Genomic DNA, 19,259 nt, shown 5'->3' on the forward strand with positions numbered 1-19,259 from the left:
AGCGTGCATCTGGATAGAACACGACGAAGAAACAATTGGGCGCATAAACTCGGAGCTGACCGAGGCGCCGTGTCCATGAAATCGTGTGATAGTATGTCAAGGCACAGGTACTACGATGGAACTCCTTAATGCAAAGTTCTTCAAGAACGTAACTCCTGCACGCAAAACTCCTCCCAAGTAAATCTCTCGGAACCTGCCCGATTCAGATGGTTCAGGGCAGGCTTAACTCCTCTAGACTTGGATTCACTTCACTGTCATTTCTACTGATGCAAATACAGCCAAAATGCTAGAGTTACCGGTCCCAGATCGAGACTCAGTGGTAGAAATAATAGTATTTAATTAGCGTTTTCTGTGTACAGAGCACTGTACTAAGCACTGGGAAAGAGCGCACAGGTAGGAATCAGGTACAGTCCCTGTCCCTCATGGGGGGCTCCCAATCTGAAAACCTTCAGAGTGCTCAAGAGTTTCCTTTTCGCTGAGCTTCACATCTAATATCAGTTCATTCAAATTATGATTTTAGGTATTGGGCTGTCCTTTCTTATGAATTTCTAGCAATTACGGGGTCCTTTGGGTTTCCCTTGCCATCCTGGCTTTTCAGCTAGTATGTTTTGTCTGTTTGCGGAGATCTCTGGTCTGTTCGGCTCAAAGCGTCACTGAACCTCGGTTAGCAAGGAATCGAACCCGGAGGTAGTAAGAAAGAAACCCAGCTCTGCGGACCACCACCAGGGCCCCTCCAGGAGGCCGGAACCTGGTGACACCCGGGACTGGATGTGGATCCGAGCATCACCGAGGAGGCCTAGCCGTTGGCCGGAGCCTGTTTTGATCGTAGATTCAGTACCATTCATCATTTTGCTTTTTGCTGTGAAAAGTGGGAACCCAAGCACCATTGCAAGCAGCAGGGAAGTTTCCGTTTGGGAATTTTCCAATGCCGCTCCCCGTTTTCCCCATGCAGACTCCTTGTCGTTGGAACTGAGGACTGGAGAAGGGCCTCTTTCCCTTCCCTTTTCCTGTTGTCTGTGGGCAGGGATTGTGTCTCTTTGTTGTTCGGACGTACTCTCCCGAGCGCATAGTAGAGCACTCTGCACACGGTAAGCGCCCGGAAAATACGATCGACTGACTGACTGGTCCTATAGGGCTTATGCCGAGGGGAGCAAATAATCTTTTCCCAGGTAACCGCCAGATGTTGTGCTCCCCACAACCCACCCGCCATTTACGTATCTTTCTGATATGTGTGGTACGTGTTTTATTGGTACCAGAGAAGTAGTTGCTGAGAATGTGAACCTTCACCCCAGGTCCATCCTTGAAATCGCCCCCGAAGACACCCCCATCTGTAACTTTAATATCTGACCACCCCTTGATTCATTCATTCGGTTGTATTTATTGAGCTCTCACTGTGTACAGAGCACTATACTAAGCACTTGGGGGAGTACAGTAGAACAATACACTTGGGAGAGCTAGATTGTACACTCTTTGTGGACAGGAATTGTGTATGCAAACTATTGTATTATCCTCCCCCAAGCGCTTAGTACGGTGCTCTGCCCACAGGAAGTGCGCCGTAAATACTAGTGATTGTTTGATTGATGGACACCATGATTGATATGTCCCTAAAAGAGTTCAGTGAACAACCCCACCACTGGACACAGAGTGGGATTCTTTCTTTCCTCCTCTTATTCCCCCTCGTCCTCAATTAAGTCTGCATTCATTTCCATCCTCAGCCCCATCTCTCCATATTCAAGGGCAGAATTGGGGAACTTCTTCTTAAAATCAAAGAAACCATTACTTTCCCAAGTTGTAAACTCATCGTGAAACACTTTATGCCCTATAATAAACTTAAAAATATAATTGCTGGTCCTCAAAAGATGGTTTCAAAATGCATATCCCATGGATCATTTTTCTTAATTGCTGGTCCTCAAAAAATGGTTTCAAAATGCCTATCCCGTGGGTCACTTTTTTTTTCCCAAAACCCCGTAACGGAGAACGCTAAACTTTCTTCAAGGGTTAAGTTTCCTAGGTCAGTGTGGGATTTAAAGGCATGGTGACATTTTAAAGGCAATATTTAATTAAGATCATTTTCTCTTTGCTTTGCGATTTTGACTTGTTTTGGCCTAAGGTCTTTGTTGCTAACATTGGTCTCAAATTGCTTCATTCAGAAGCCCATTTCCCTGCGAGGGTTATTTGTTGTGGAAATTGGAAGAATGTGGTTTGACTAGCACAGTGGATCGTGGATGGATACAGGAGAGGAAATAGCACGGCACATTTTTTGCCTGCAGAGATTTAAAGGCTTTCAGGCCCAGCGGCTTTTCCGAAAAATGTTAAAATGCATCATTTCAACGTCACCTTCATACGGAACAGTACATAGCTGTATTATTTTTGAAGCTCCATCATAAACGTTTGTTGCATCATAGTGCTCCCGCCCACCTCGTCGTCGCTTCATCAGATGGGCAAAAATTGCTTCTTCCCGAGTTTGTTTCCGAACGGAGGGCTGGAGAGCAGTCCCGTTTTCCAAGTGTCAAAGGTGTCAAGGAACGGAGAGTGTGTCCAGGAATTCTCCTTTCAAATGATATTAAATTGGGAGAAGTTGCTAACTCTTTCAAAGTAAGGAATGCAATTCAAAGTGACTTGAATAAGTTTAGAAAAGGGATTGGGTAGCACTAGATAATTTCTTAGGAGGCAAATTGCAGGCAATCCAGAAAAAGAAAAGACAATCGAATGGTACAACCGGGGATCGAGTGCAGTAGAAGACGACTTGTGAGGCCGGGTTGGGGGAACTTGTCTAAACCTGGGGTTAGGTTAGTTCAGATCTGTCCATCTTAAACCCCGTCCGCCTTTCCTCGAGCCTGAAGCGTTCTGAGAGTTGCGGTTCCAGTCCGTCTAGGGGAGCTAGCGATGGGCACAGCCAGAGACATTTTGGCTAGATTACAGGGGAACTTTTCCAATATAAGTTGGGGTGCTAGGAGGTCACTGACCAGATCTCTTTGTCCCTATAGAACAGAGCAAGGGGAAATGGATTTAAAATACAGTAGAAGAGAGTTTGAATAAATGTATAATTTTTTGATACTGGGGTGAAAATGTTGGAATAGTTTACCTAAGGCAGAGGTGGACTCTATTCTTGAAGATGGAAAAATAAGCAAACATCCATCTATCCATCCATCCATCCATCCATCCATCCATCCATCCATCCATCCATCCATCCCAGATTCTCCTCCTCAGTGGCAAGACTTGGACCAGATCATTTTTGGAGACCCCTTCCAGCTGTGCGATTCTCTCTAGATCGGATGTAGTTGAGAGAGTGTTCTGTAGATTGTGGGGAAACCAACTACTCACGCAAGGTTTCAACTAAGAAACGGTTCAGGGAAGAAAACGATATCGAATACATCCTTTGGGTATTCAACTTTTCATCCTTCTTGAAGATAACTAAAAGCTATTGCCTAGAGAAATTGAGAATTAGAAACTGGCCCTCCTAGGGCTTGAAGCATCCTGTGCATTAGTAGTTTGGAACATTAAATGTCTACAGTGGGCAAATCCCCCATTTGTTTAAAGAACGAACAAATGTCTTGTTACGTTCACCCTGCGTCCTTAAAGCCGATGGGGTATGGTGACTACGTTGATTTTCAGAGTTGTATTATTATTATTATCAAGCGCCATCGAGTCGTTTCCGATTCGTAGCGACTCAATGGGTGTATTGTCTTCTGCCCTGATCCATAACCTTTCTAACGGTTCTTCCATTATCGTCGTTATCGTGGTCTCTATCCATCTAGCTGCTTTACCTAGCTTTAGTGGCTTCTCCAGAGAATTAGTCCTCCTGATGATGTGTCCGAAACATTCTAATCTAAGTCGAGTCATTTGGCCTTCCAAAGACTACTTTGGCTCAATTTGCTCCACAATCCATTTGTTTATTTTTCGGGCAGTCCAAGGCATTCGCCAAACCCTTCTCCGACACCACATTTCAAAAGAACCGTTGTTCTTTCTATCCTGTTTTGGCATTTCAAAAGAACCGTTGTTCTTTCTATCCTGTTTTGGCATCGTCCAGCTTTCAGATCCATACATTGTCACTGGAAACACCGAAGAATTGATAATTGTATATTTTAGTGGAAATGGTTACATCAGCACATTTCATGACTTTTTCCGGGCTCTTAGTATTAGGATATCAGATATTGGCCCTCACGTGTGAAAATGAACCAAATAATGAACTGGAGCATTGTACATCCTGTTTTGATCTTCTTTTTTAGAAACACAGTTTAGATGTAACGGGGATTAGGGTAATTTGAACTTGGAGGATTTGAACGGTTATTGATTTGGCAAGGTTGAACTGAGCTTTTGAGTAGGGCATGTGGCATAAATGATTAAAAAAAAAAGCCAGTCTGAAATCCAGCATCTTTTGCACTGTATCCAGGGAAGTCAGGAATATCCAGTCTGAAATTTTTCCAGTGTGGTCAGGGTGATAAGAACTGACCCGCTGCACTGTCAGTCTCTGTGTCTTTCTCCAAAAGGAAAGGGATTTCGTTCATCGCACCAGAGGGCTAATGTAGAATAACAAGCGCAGGATCTGCCAAGCTTCGCTTTCAGAAGGATGAAGTGATCTTGTACTCTAGACTTCCGGCTATGTTGTCCCTTGTGTGTCCAGAGAGGCTTTTGAGTTCTAGAAAAGCAGAAGGTCCAAAGAGATTTCTTTTCAGTTGTGTTTAGAATGCTGCTCAGGTTTTGTCAAACTAAAACATGCCAGCCTTGAAATTTGACTTCTGGGCCCCTCTCCGGTTCCGTGCCACAAGCCTCAGGTTCTCCACGTGGCTCAGTGGAAAGAGCCCGGGCTTGGGAGTCGGAGGTCATGGGTTCGAATCGCCCGGCTCCACCACTTGGCAGCTGTGTGACTGTGGGCAAGTCACTTCACTTCCCTGGGCCTCAGTTCCCTCATCTGTAAAATGGGGATGAAGACTGTGAGCCCCTCGTGGGACAACCTGATCACCTTGTATCTACCCCAGCGCTTAAAACAGCGCTCTGCACATTGTAAGCACTTAACAAATACTAACATTATTATTATTATGTTAGAGGGAGGACTAGAGAGTGTAGAGATGTCCAACGCTTTTCTCTTTCCTGCATTTCCCGGTCAGTGATATTTATTGAACGCTTACTGTGTGCAGAGCAGTATATTAAGTTCCTGGGAGAGTCTAGAGGGGGAACTTAGAGTCGTCAGGGAACTGCCTTCCCAGATCCGGTCATCCTCTTTCTGCTCCACCACTACTTGTCAGCAATGTGACTTTGGGCAAGTCACTTAAACTTCTCTGTGCCTCAGTTACCTCATCTGTCAAGTGGGGATGAATAATAATACATAATAATAATGTTGGTATTTGTTAAGCGCTTACTATGTGCAGAGCACTGTTGTAAGTGCTGGGGGAGATACAGGGTAATCAGGTTGCCCCACATGAGGCTCACAGTCTTCATCCCCATTCTACAGATGGGGTAACTGAGGCACAGAGAAGTGAAGTGACTTGCCCACAGTCACACAGCTGACAAGTGGCAGAGTCGGGATTCGAACCTATGACCTCTGGCTCCCCAGCCCGGGCTCTTTCCACTGAGCCACGCTGCGAACCCCAGTCGGGACAACCTGATTGCCTTGTATCTACCCCGGCGCTTAAAACAGTCCGTGATACGTAGTAAGCGCTTAAGAAATACCATCATTATTATAATTGCTGTTTACTCTCAGTGGCCAATGTGAACCTCGTGATCTAGGGATATGAGGGTCGACTTTTTCTTTGTAAACGTTTTTGAGGCCTCGCTGGGTGCTGAGGCGACTTTTTTAAGTAGTGGATTTCCAGAATATATTTAAACCAGTTTTCTCATCTTCACTTTTAGCTCTGCATTAGTAGGGAGACTACGCTGTACTCTTCCTTGTGGGCAAGGATTGGGTCGACCGACTCTGTTGAATTGTACTTTCCCAAGTGCTTAATAGATCAGTGGCATTTACTGAGCACTTCCTTTGTGCAGAACACTGTACTAACCGCTTTGGAGAGTACAGTACAGCGACGGTAGACGCGTGCCCTGCCCCAAACAAGCTTGCGGTCCAGAGGGGAAAGAGACAATAAAAATAAATACAGTTTGGATCCGCACGTAAGTTCTTTTGGGTGAGTACTAGGTGCCCAAAGGGTTCGGGTACAATGTGTAGACGAAGCAGAAGGGAGAGGGAGCCGGGGAAAGAGGGCTTAATCGGGGAAGGCCTCTTGGAGGAGGTGTGAAGGCTTTGAAGGAGGAGAGAGTGTGGTCTGCTGTATTATTATTGAGAGGGAGGGCGTTCCAGGCCAGAGGGAGGATGTGGGAAAGGCTTTAGTACAATAAGCACGGCTTGATTATGGAATGAGAATTTTGTGTTCAAGGGACAAGATCCAGGAAGTAGAACCCAACTCGTATTTTGCACAGCGTTTTGAAAACCAAAACTTGCCTGGCTCCAGGTTTTACCGCCTTGTTTTGAAATTAATGATTTATAATCCAGACTTTTTATTAGAGGTAAAAATAGTAGGCCTCATGCAGTTGGAGGCTTAAATCCATTTATAAAACATTTATCTTCTGGCTAGAACCACGCCGTCTGAGGCTTCTGACTTATTTATAGTCGAGTTGGGAGTGTGTTTCTCGGTAATAGAGGTTGTCGAGTGGAGGGTAGAATTTTGACTATCAATTTGTTGGGCTTACTTTTTCGAGCTAGGCATGTTTTCGTACAACTGGAATTTTTTCAGCCAGATTTTCCAGGTAGCTAGATAGGGATGTATTCATTACCTTTTGTTTTTTCCCCCGTGGTTATTTTGCACTTATGTGAACAGTCATTTTTCTTCTAATTCTTCCTTTAAACAGATATGTCCACAGAGGTCCATGTAGTTATATTTACTCATCAGCAAATGAAGAGCAATAAAACTTTGCCTCACTCGGTTCCTCTGTGTAGTTGCCATGACCGTAGCGTATGCTAGAGGAAAAATGAAATGCATTTTAGGGAAAGAGCATGCATTTTCTGGTTTATATGAAATTATTCTCTTTAAAGAGGTAGAACAGTGAAACTGCTCAAGTCCTCATATCCCAAACCCCCATTCTAGTGTGGCAGCACAACTTTAGAGCCCACCCAAACACGTTTGTATTTGATCAAATGTCACTAATTTTTGTTTGGGGTACCTGTTTTAATATAGAATAAAAATACTTGCTTCTGGTGGGTCAGACGGGGTATTTATTGAGCGCTTGATATGTGCAGAGCTCTGTTCTTAGGGAATGGTAGAATACAATATGATTGGGGGAGACAGTCCTTGATCTCGAGGGACGTTCAGTCCAGTGGCAGTCTTTTAGAAAGAAATCACGATAGAACTGTCTAACGAAACGGAACAAAACTCTGTTGGGCATAGTGCCCCTCACCCCCAAGGGGCCGCCCGCCCTTCTAGACCGTAAACTCATTATGGGCAGGGAACCTGTCTGTTGACTGTTATATTGTACGCTCCCAAGCGCTTAGTACAGTGCTCCGCACACGGTAAGCACTCAAAAAATACGATTGAATGAATGAACGGGGCAATGACTCCCAAAGATGTTGGATCTAAGGTGCCTCACCTTAGATCTCCGACAACGCCTGAGGGTTTTCAGTCGGAGCAGAAGTGACCCAGGAGAGTGATTTCTAACCCTGTGGCCCTTTGAAGCCAGTTCCCTCTCTGTCTGTCTTACCCCCGCTCCTCAAATCCCTTTACCCTTTTCTCCCTGCCCTCAAAATTCATTCATTCATACAAGAGTATTTATTGAGCGCTTACTATAATAACAATAATGTTGGTATTTGTTAAGCGCTGACTATGTGCACAGCACTGTTCTAAGCGCTGGGGGAGATACAGGTTCATCAGGTTGTCCCACATGAGGCTTACTGTTAATACCCATTTTACAGATGAGGCAACTGAGGCACAGAGAAGTTGTGACTTGCCCACAGTCACACAGCTAAGTGGCAGAAGCGGCATTCGAACCCATGACCTCGGACTCCCAAGCCCGGGCTCTTGCCACTATGTGCAGAGCACTGTACTAAGTGCTTGGAATGTACAATTTGGCAACAGATAGAGACACTCCCTGCCCACTGATGGGCTTACAGCAGCGTGGCTCAGTGGAAAGAGCACGGGCTTTGGAGTCAGAGGTCATGAGTTCGAATCCCAGCTCTGCCACTTGTCAGCTGTGTGACTGTGGGCAAGTCACTTCTCTGTGCCTCGGTTACCTCATCTGTAAAATTGGGATTAAGACTGTGAACCCCACGTGGGACATCCTGATTCCCGTGTCTACCCCAGCGCTTAGAACAGTGCTCGGCACATAGTAAGCGCTTAACAAATACCAACATTATTATTATTAATCGGGGGAAAAGTGGCACCTGTGCTGTCAATGAGAATTCTGACTTGCCTCCTCCGATCTGGATGGAAAATCTTCAAAGCCCAATCACGTATTACTTAGCCTCGAGGATGGCCGAAGTTTCAACGTTACCTGCAGTTTAATTAAGATATCTGGGCAAGTCACATTCTGTCATGATGAACACCAATCCCGGGTCAGGCATTTTTGGAGGTACATTAGCTCCTTCGTGTTAGTGGGCGACTGTTTATTGACTTATTTAGCGTAATAAGTGACAGTCTGATGGGGTAATGCGTGTTTAGAAGTAGATGAGTCATCTAGGAGAATATGTCCCAGGATCTCTGACAGAGAGTACTGTCGTGTTCTTTTAATCAGAAGTTCTAAATTACGAAAGGATCATTTGTGTTTTTGAAGGATGATCCCTGTTCATGACATATTACTTTTAAAAGGCAGCAAGCAATTACTCGTGCCTTCGGAAAGCAACAGCGCACTGCTTCCGACTGGTGGAGTCGTTTCTGAGTGTTCGTTTCTGACAGTGACATACGATGGCCACAGTATATTCCCTCTGGCCAGTAACTGGAGTTCGTGGCAGAATAATAAGTACTTTCTCACTGACGAGAATCTGTTCTTTTACGGAGGTGTACGATTATGGGGTATTTTTAATCACCAGGCTTCTTGGGGAAGGAGTTAGGAAACACAACCAAAACTTTGCCGCAACATTAAAATCAAGATCGGTCCTCAGTCGGAGTACGGTGTACGATTTTGGTCACCCAATCTTAGGGAGGTCATAACCGAGTTAGAGGACATAACGTAAGCTCGTTGTGGGCAGGGAACGTTTCTACCCCCTCTGTCCTCTAGAATGTAAACTCCTTGTGCAGGGGGAATGTCCGTTATCGTGTCATATTGTACTCTCCCAAGTGCTTAGTACAGTGCTCTGCACACAGTAAGTGTTCAATAAATTGTGGGGAAATGCACGTCTACCAACTCTGCCCTCTAGACTGTAAGCTTGTTATGCCGAGGAAAAGTGTCTTCCGACTCCGTTGTGGTGTTCTCTCCCAAGTGCTCAGGACAGCGCTGTGCACACAGAAAGCGCCCAGTAAATCCCACTGATGATGATGTATTGTACTCTCCCAAGGGCATAGTACAGTGCTCTGCACACAGTAAGTGCTCATTAAATAGCACTGATTGATACAGAAAAGTCAACAAAGATCATCAGGAGCAGCATCGTCCAGTGGAGATAGAAGCAGCGTGGCATAATGGATAGAGCCTGGGCCTGGGAGTCAAGGTCGTGGGTTCTAATTCCGACTGCCCCACTTGTCTGCTGTGTGACCTTAGGCAGGTCACTCAACTTCTCTGGGGCTCAGTTACCTCATCTGTAAAATGAGGTTCGAGGGTGTGAGCCCCATGTGGGACAGGGACTGTGTCCAACCCAATTTGCTTGTGTACACCCCAGTGCTTAGTACAGTGGCACGGAGGGAGTGCTTAACAAATACCATAATTATTATCTTTATTATTGTCGTTAGTGCATGGGCCTGGGAGTCAGAAGGCCCTGGGTTCTAATCCCTGCTCCACCTATTATCTGCTGTGGGACCACGGGCAAGTCACTTCACTTCTCTGTGCCTCAGTTCCCTCATCTGTAAAATGAGGCTTAAGACTGTGAGCCCCATGTGGTACAGGGACTGTGTCCAACCCGAGTTGCCTGCATCCATCCCAACACTGAGTTCAGGGTTGTAGTTATTATCAGAAGCGGTACTGGAAAAACTTTTGTAGACTGAAAGCTTTATTTGATGAAAGCTTTTATTCAGTGCCCTTGGTAGAGTTCACTGCACTAGGTACTTGGGAAGTACAGAATAATAAAACAAAAGTATTTACAATTAGAGAAGTCAAGTTAATATATTGGTATTAATGTATTTCTCTGTGCCTCAGTTCCTTCATCTGTAAAATGGGGGTTAAGACTGTGAGCTCCATGTCCAACTCGATTAGCCTGTATCTACCCCAGAACTTTGGACAGTGCCTGGCACGTAGGAAGCACGTAACAGGTACCGTTAAAAAAAAAAATGGGCGCATTTAAACTGATGGCATGGAAATTGCTGTTGAAATGGCAGAGTAACGGAGGAAATAGAGCCAGTATTGGAATCCTTTACAAAACAGTCTTTGGTCTTCAATACAGTAGTCATTATTTTAAGCTTCTCAAAAAGTGTGCATCATTATCATCATATTATTATTGTTGTAGTGGACATTGTGCCCACCTTTAGCACGTGATGATATTTCTGGTTACCAGTCGAGAAATGTGCATCCTTTTTATTGAGATTGGCATGTTTTGCAAAGACCCGTGCATTCTTCTTCAAAGATGAGTTCTTTTTGTTTTGCCTTTTAGTGACAATCTTGGCCTGTATCATCATCTCTACATTAAGTCTATTTGGGGACCGATATTTTTTATAAACTCACTAAATTCCCTACATTATGGAGTGTCAGTAGGAATCTAGGAAAGCCTTTACAAATTCTATTTAGAAAAATATACGTGTCACATCTCCCTAACCTGGGTATTTATTAACAGATGGTGAAATTTGTACATTCCGTGTACATGGTTTTACCTGTGCCTTTGATTCTATTTGGGGTAAAATTAAGATTAAAGGTTTAATATTTCCATTTTGTGTTTGGATTTTTGTTTCCTCAAATGTTTTCACGTGTATAAGCTTCAGTTTAAAAGGTCCTTTGATTAAAAAAAAATATACAGCCTTTTTGTTAAAATTTTATGGGGAAAGGTAACAAAACATTTTACTCTGAAGGAGTAAGAGGTAGCCCTTTTAAACGCTTGATGAAGTTCCTTTTTTTCTGATAGAAAAATGACGGTGGGCTTCCTTTTAGAAATTGGGATTTAACATGCAAAATTAACTTTTCCTCTACAGAGAAGATGGAGAGTTAGAAGACGGTGAAATAGATGATGCAGGTTTTGAAGAGACGCAAGAACATCAGGAAACTAAAGGGGATGATAAACAAAAAAATGAGAGAGCCCATAGAAAATCCAGGAAGAAACGCAAGAAAGAAAAAGAAAAGAAAAAATCAAAACGGAGAAGACGGGAGAAACATAAGGTTAGAAGTTGTATTTTGTACCTTCGGTCACATAAGCCATGGTCTTTGTTTTACTTCTAGTCCACAAAAATCAAGTTTGTTTTATAAAGGACTTAGATATTTTTCTGAAGCCAAGAAGAAGAAAAAAAGGCCTCAAAAAAAAAAAGTGAACCTGATTCCACTGTATATAGGGTTGGAATAGGAGACTTAAGTAGGAAAAGGAGAAGGTGCTTTCCACTTTCCAAGATTAGGACTCAGTGTTTAATAGGGTGGGTAGGGGAGTGGGAGTGCTCTGCTGGTAATTTTGCCATTGTTACACATATCAGTCAATCAGAGGAATTTCTCGGGTCCTCTGTGCAGAACACAGCACCTAGTAGTAGATTGTGAGCTCATTGTGGGCAGGGAATGTGTCTGTTGTTGTATTATACTCTCCCAAGCACTTAGTACAGTGCTTTGCACACCATAAACACTCAATAAAAACAATTGTACGAACACTATACTAAGCACTTCCAAGAATACAGTATAACAGAATAACAGAGCAGGGACAAGTTCCCTGCTCATAACGAGCTTAGGGTCTAGGGGAAGTTTATGACTTCTCTTTTCCAATGTCCCCTCCATGTGGATTGAAACGCCATGTTGGACAGGAGCAGAGGTGGTTTGAAATAAGGAGATGAGGAAATGATGATCATGGTATTTGGCAATTGCTTACTACGTGCCAAGCATCATACTTAGCACTGGGGCTGATACAGGGTTATTAAACGCAGTCTCCATCCCTCATGGAGCTCACAGCCTAAGGAGAGGGTAGACATTAAATCCTCATTTTACAGATGAGGAAACTGAGGCCCAAAGAAGTGAAGTGACTAGTCCAAGGTCACACAGCAGGCCAGTGCAGAGCCAGGATCAGAACCCGCGTCCGCTGACTCTGAGGTCCGTGTTCTTTCCCCTAGGCTGTGCCGCTCTCTCTTTTCTGGCTCTGGAAAATACATTACTGGGCCTCTGGAGCCTTGAATAGGAGAACTGGGCACAATATGTATTTCCAATCCCAAATTCTTCCTCCAGTGAAAAGGGAGAAAGTGAAAATGAATTTTTAAAATGGATAGAAGGGCTGCACAATCTCTCAATGGTATTTACCATTTTTCTTAACCTTTTTCACTTTGTCCTTTTGTCAAAGTTGCCTGTATTTACTTTGCTAGTTTGAGCTACTCATTTTCTGTGGAGTGCCCTATGTAGAGTAAGCTCCTTGTAGGCAGGGAACATAGCTCCCAAGCGCTTAGTACAGTGCTCTGAACACAGGAGGTACTCAGTAAATACCATTGAGAGATTGTGCAGCACTTCTATCCATTCTAAAACTTCATTTTCAATTTCTCTGTACAGTAATTTATATCCTACAAAAGCCAAACTGAGTGCAAATTGGTCCAAGCAGCGTCACTTAGCGGAAGGAGCCCGGGCTTGGGAGTCAGAGGTCGAGGGTTCTAATCCCGGCTCCGCCACTTATCAGCTGTGTGACTTTGGGCCAGTCACGTAGCTTCTCTGTGCCTCAGTTACCTCATCTGTCAAATGGGGATTCAGACTGTGAACCCCACATGGGAAAACCTGATTACCTTGTATCTGCCCCAGCGCTTAGGACCGTGCTTGGCACATAGTAAGCGCTTAACAAAACCGTAATTATTATTAAGTATTCATAAAATTCCTTCAGTGGCCCTCTAGAAATCTTCATACTTATTGACTTGGTTTGTCGGGATGTGGCTCTGGGGCCACAACTAAAAAGTTGCACCTGGGATAATAATAATGTTGGTGTTGGTTAAGCGCTTACTATGTGCAGAGCACTGTTCTTAAACGCTGGGATCCAACTAGCCTCCAGGATCTGAGCTTCTAGGGTGAAGTCAGACCAGCACAGAGCTGAATTCAGTCAGGTTTCGGTGGACTTCAACATTCCCTCCCTCCTCCTGCTTCCTGTATCTTACAGGAATGAGAATGAGGTTCTGCTCATCCGGATGAGTTTCCCTAAAGATTTGGGGGCTTATCAGTAGGACCGTAATTTCGCATGTTGGCATAAATTCGGGAGAAGTAATGAATATATAATTTTCAGGCAGTCATCTGTTTAATCTTAAATCGATGCCCGATATTGCTCTTAGTGGGTTGATTAGTATCGGTGGTACAATCTGAGTTCTCATTAGCAGTATCATCACCTTCGATGGTATTTATTGAGGGCTTACTATGTATTGAATGTCCAAATATAGGTTGCTTTCTGCATCTGTTTAAAACTTTACAGGTAAATTCTGTAAACTTCTGATGAGAAGCAGCATGGCCTAGTGGAAAGAACACAGGCCTGGAGTCAGAAGGGTCTGGGTTCTAATCCTGGCTCCACCACTTCCCTGCTGTGTGGCCGTGGGCAACTTCTCTGGACCTCAGTTACCTCATCTGTAAAATGGGGATTAAGATTGTGAGCCCCATGTAGGACAGGGACTGTATCCAACCTGAATAGCATGTGTCTACCCCAAGCACTAAGCACTTGGCATATAGTAAGAACTTGAAAATACCACAATTATTAATGTTGTTATTTAAAGATATTCCACTAGAGATAACCCAAATCTGGACTAATCCCACTCGGAAAGTCGAGGTAGAATTAAGGCTATGTGTACCCAAGTCAGGGTAAATCTACTTGGTGAATATAGGTTTTTCTTTTCCCTTTTTCTTTCTTTTTTGGATATGATCTTTATAGAATGTTTTTATTCCTTTTCAGCATAATTCCCCATCTAGTGATGACAGTTCAGACTACAGCATTGACTCAGACATCGAACACACAGAGAGGTCCCACAAGAAGGGATCTAGCACCTACAGGGATTATGACTCCTCGTTTATGCAGGTAATACATGAAAAAGCAACTTCTCATCTCACTTGTTTACCCCAGTATTTTGATTAAAATGCCGTATAAACACACGCAGCCACGCAAGATATGTGGATCGACTAGACTCCCTTATGCTTCCTGCAAATTAATTGGGATGAAATCAGTATTGCCACTTGTAACATTGAGCTACGAGAAAGGAAACAGGCTGTAGCAAACCCACAGAGAATTTGCTCCCTCTTTTCACTCTCTCCCCCCGCCCCAGCGCCGAGTTTAGGAACCGTAAGCGTGTGGAAATGGCAGCAGGGAGCAGTGCCGTGCATTTTAGGGGCCTGGATAACGGCACAATGTGCAAAGAAGCTGGAGAGACGGCTGCCCTAGAAACCACAAGCTTAGAAACCGTAATTCTCCACGGGAAACCGTTTCAGACTTTCTTCAGAAGGAGAATATTAGAAGGGGCTGAAGGGAGAGTTTTCACTCACCTGCAGCACCAGAAGATGCGGTGTTTTGCACTACACAGCTTTTATTGAGTGCTTACTGTGTGTAGAGCTCCATTCGAAGTGCTTGGAGAGTGCAATATAGCAGAGTTGGTCGACACTTTCCCTGCCCTCAAGGAATTTACCATCTAAAGGAAGCTTACAGTCTAGAGGGTATTCCAAATGCCAAGCCTTTTGTCGTCTAAAGTGTGTGTTTTTCCCGTTGTTTTTTAACACGCTCTTCATGTCTGTCGTCTTCTTATGAACTTAAATTTTCCGTCACGTTAATCTTCAGACGGTGATCTGGGAAAGCAGTTTCTTTACATGATTCACAGAATGAGAATCTTCATCGCTATTACTCACATTCAAGTGGTGATATATTAACACCGAACTCAAGTTCAACACTTTCTCCTCCTAAGTGTTCTGTGAACAAGCCTCCCATCTTTTATTTTTAGATCTTCACAGCTTCTTCTCTCATCCAGGTCCATCTCCCAGCCTCATCGCTCTGCACATGTTGAGCTGTTTTTCTTTTTGTCTCTCTTTGGACTTTTCTGCAGGAAAACATTGTTTACTTTTGGGCTTCCTCTGCTCCCGCCCTTAGTTAATTGTGGTTTATTCTTTCCCTCCCAAATTGACTGTAGGTTGCTCTTCTTTCAAAGTGGAGCCTTTCTTCACCATGACACATACAGGATTTCACTACTCTGTGAAGTTTTCCTTTTTAATTAACTTGAATGACTGTACTCATCTCTCTGTCCAAGTTTCATGGGGCAGCTGACCATTTTCAGCTGGAATTCATCCCTACTCATGATATAGGAACCATTTTCTTCCAGACAGCTGTTCTAAGAGTTCTCTTAACAAATCTTGCGAAGTGGTTCGAAGCTTTCTCAAAACGGCATGTCCCAGTACACAGCTTTCATAGTTATCAGCTTTCGTAGTTATCAGCTTTCATAGTTATCAGCTTTCATAGTTATCTGAATTTCTACAGTTCTCTTGCGTCATTGATTCCGATGGGATAGTGCCTCTTTAGAGGTAATTCTTTCCTCAAATACTAGTTGCCATATCAGACCATAAATTTGGATGCTTTATGGTCTGCCCTGGAGGGTGAGATTTTTTTTTACGGTATTTGTTAGGTGCTTACTACATATCAGGCACTGTACTAAGCAGTGGGGGTAGATACAGGCAAATCCTGTTGACACAGTCTGTCTACCACGTGGGGCTCACAGTCTTAAACGCCATTTGACCAATGCTACTACTAGTTACTACTTACAATAATAATAATAGCTGTAGTATTTGTTAGTTATTTATTAGCCAGGCACTGTACTAAGCACTGGGATAGAGACCAGGAAATTGGGGTGGACCCTCATGGGGCTCACAGTCTTAATCCCCATTTTACAGATGAGGGAATTGAGGCACAGAGAAGTTGTGACTTGCCCAAGGTCTCACAGCAGGCAAATGGTGGAGCCGGGATTAGAACTCAGGTCCGTGCTCTTTCCACCAGGCTACTCAGGTCTCAGGGAGCTTCCATCCACTTCACATGTGCCAGAACGTGTCCCTCTCTCCCCATCTTCAAAGCCCTCCAGAAAACCCACCTCTTGTAGGAGGCATTCGCCTCCACGGGTCATCTCATCTGTAGCACTTATGTGTACGTCGGTGTATTATTCCATTTAGGTAGCCATTTATGCTGTTGCCGGTTGTTTTTCCACCAGACGGTAAGCTCATTGTGGGCAAGCCCCGGCACACTCTTGTCTCCTCAGGAGGCATGTTTCCGGAGCTCAAGTGACACATCGAAAATTCTTTCAACTGGGAAAGCCGACACCGTAAAGTGGGCACATTTGCACATTTTAACACCCGGTGCAAAGAGAGCAATATCCGTTCTGCTCCACCTACGTCAGTTAGGTGTGTAGTTCACTTTGATTAAGGTCCAACTGGCAGCAAACTCGACCTTTTCGCCATCCTTCCGAAAACCCAACACTAGTGAACATTTCCCCTTATTCACTTCTCAGAGGGACTTGGGAAACTGGACCCTCAAGGCGGTGGATTTCTAATCCCGAACAAACTAAATGTACTAATCGGTTAATACGGCAACCCTCAGTGATCAGGAAGGATATTTAAGTGCTTACAAAGGGTGAAGCCCCGCACTGGGTGCTCAGGATAATCCATGGATAAATCCAGACACGGCCTCTGGCCCAGAAGGGGCTCACTGTCCAAGATGGGGAGGACAGGCCCTGAGAAAAGGAGCAGGCTGAAACGAGCAAATCTAAAACCACAACAATCATTGAACTCCCTCTTTCCTCACAGGAGGGAGTTTTAGGTATTGTCGTCATTACAGGGGTTCCAAATGTGCTTTTTCTCCATTAACCGCTTGTGCATCTTTGAATTCATTCAGTCGTATTTATTGAGCGCTTACTGTGCGCAGAGGACTGTACTAAGCGCTTGAGAAAACTAAGACACGGGACCCCGAGAGAGAATGGAACCGAATGAGTGTGGTATTTAAGTGCTTACTATGTGCCAGGCACTGTGCCACTAATCACGGGGATAGATACAAGATAATTAGGTCCCGCATGGGGCTCACAATTTAAGTAGGAGGGAGAACAGGTAATGAATTTCCAAATTGCAGATGAGGGAACTGAAGCCCAGAGAAGTGATGTGACTTGTCCAAAGCTACACAGTAGATATCTGGCGGAGCCAGGATTAGACCCCCGGGTCTTCTGACTCCCAGGATCAAAGGGTTCAGAACAACAGATCCTCAGCGTCCCGGGAAGTTCTCAGTGAATTTGAGCCGGGGCCATTTTTAGGGTTCAGAAAATCGGGGCCAGTCCTCTGGGTCTCTTGCTCTGTTGGGCCCGTCCCTCCCCCACCAGCGGCTGTGCAGCTGCTGGAGCTCAGAGGGGACAATAACATTATGACAAAGAATAACTCCTCCCTTGGGCTCGCTCTCAAAAGCATATCCCGTCACTTTGATCATCAAACCTTCTTATTTGCATCTCCTTTTGGCTTCCAACCCGCTTTCAGCTCGTCTTTTTCCCTAGGATGGCCTGGCGCCGTTTTCTTCACAGCTGCATCCTTGTGAACGATCGGATTTAGCCTCCGTAATTCCCAGATCTGGGATAACTTCTTAAGCCACTGGTCAGAAAAGTGTAAGTTAAGTTCATTGCCAGATCCAAAAGTTAGGGGCCAGTGGAAAGAGCCCGGGCGTGGGAGTCAAGAGGCCCGGGACCAGAACCCGGGTTCTAGTCCCGGCTCTGCCACTTGCCCAGTGGGTCATCTTGAGTAGGTCACATACACTCTCTGTCCCTCAGTTTCCTCTTCTGTAAAATGGTGGTAAAATACTTTTTTTCCCCTCCCTCTAGATTCTGAACCCCAATATAGGACTAGGACTCAATCTGATCCGATTATTTTCTGGTCTCTCCCAGCGCTTCTCACATTGCTTGGCACATGAGAAGTGCTTCGTCAGTATTGTCGTTATTGTTATCATTATGTAGAAACAGCATGGCCTAGTGGAAAGAGCACGGGTTTGGGAGCCAGAAGACCTGGGTTCTAATCCCAGATCTTCCACCTGTCTGCTTTGTGACCCTAGGCAAGTCACTTCGCTTCTCTGTGCCTCAGTTTCCTCATCTGCAAAATGGGGATTAAGACTGTGAGCAGTGTTGGGACCGACCCTATTATCTTGCTATCTACTGCAGCGCTTAGTACAGTTCCTGGCACAAAGTAAGCGCTTAACAGACATCAGTATTATTATTATTATTATTATTCTGCATCCCATCCCAGAACCTCTCATCACATTAGTAAGCCCGTCAAAGGGCAGGGACTGTCTCTATCTGTTGCCGATTTGTACATTCCAAGCGCTTAGTACAGTGCTCTGCACATAGTGAGCGCTCAATAAATACTATTGAATTAGGATTTCCTCTCATTTTCACCTTGAATTAGGGTGTTCTTTTTAAGTGTCCCGCCCTGCCTCACGGCTACCCAAGGTGCTTTCCAAGTTGCTTGGGGTAGGAGATGTGTCCCTTGCTAAGAGTGGCTAGTAAATGGCTGAAAAGCTTCCCTTGGAAACTTGCATTCAGCTTCACACCTTCAGGAGGAAGGAAATGAATGATCTGTGGAAGACCACGTTTTGGGGCCAGTTATCTCCTCTTGAAGTTAGGTAGCCTTTTCTGAATCACTCCTTTTGATAGACGTATAAATGTGTTGATCTTCTCTGTATAAACAAGTTCCAAATGTATTTCGTTGTGTGTAGAGAATGTCTGCCAACTGTGTTGTATCGTATTCTCCCAAGCGCTTAGTACAGTGCTCTGCACACAGTTGAGTAATCACTAAATACCACCGATTAACAAAGTGATTAAATACCGCACTCATTATTATTATGCATATATTATATATATAATATATATTATGCATATGTATGCATAATAATGACTGTGGTATTTAAGCACTTTGTTAATGTGCACAGAAATATACACAGAAGATATTATATACACCGAAAATGTGTATATAAAAATATACACAGAATATTTAAATATACACAG

The 19,259-nt window shown here is 44.2% G+C and overlaps 1 protein-coding gene across 3 annotated transcripts in view; it reads left to right on the forward strand.

Moving 5' to 3' along the window:
* ZC3H6 (zinc finger CCCH-type containing 6) overlaps positions 1–19,259 on the forward strand; it is a 58,911-nt gene that overhangs the window by 14,492 nt on the left and 25,160 nt on the right. The window contains exons 1-3 of one of the 3 annotated variants that reach the window (XM_029058938.1): positions 2,423–2,595; positions 11,250–11,433; positions 14,156–14,278. In XM_029058938.1, coding sequence (XP_028914771.1) covers positions 2,438–2,595; positions 11,250–11,433; positions 14,156–14,278 — 465 coding nt within the window. In that variant the 5' untranslated portion in view covers positions 2,423–2,437. Of the gene's footprint in view, positions 1–2,422; positions 2,596–11,249; positions 11,434–14,155; positions 14,279–19,259 lie in introns of those variants that run through there. The other 2 variants (XM_029058944.1, XM_029058959.1) reach the window with 2 other exon arrangements.

The sequence above is a fragment of the Ornithorhynchus anatinus genome, chromosome 1, assembly GCF_004115215.2.
Source record: "Ornithorhynchus anatinus isolate Pmale09 chromosome 1, mOrnAna1.pri.v4, whole genome shotgun sequence".
NCBI lineage: Eukaryota > Metazoa > Chordata > Mammalia > Monotremata > Ornithorhynchidae > Ornithorhynchus > Ornithorhynchus anatinus.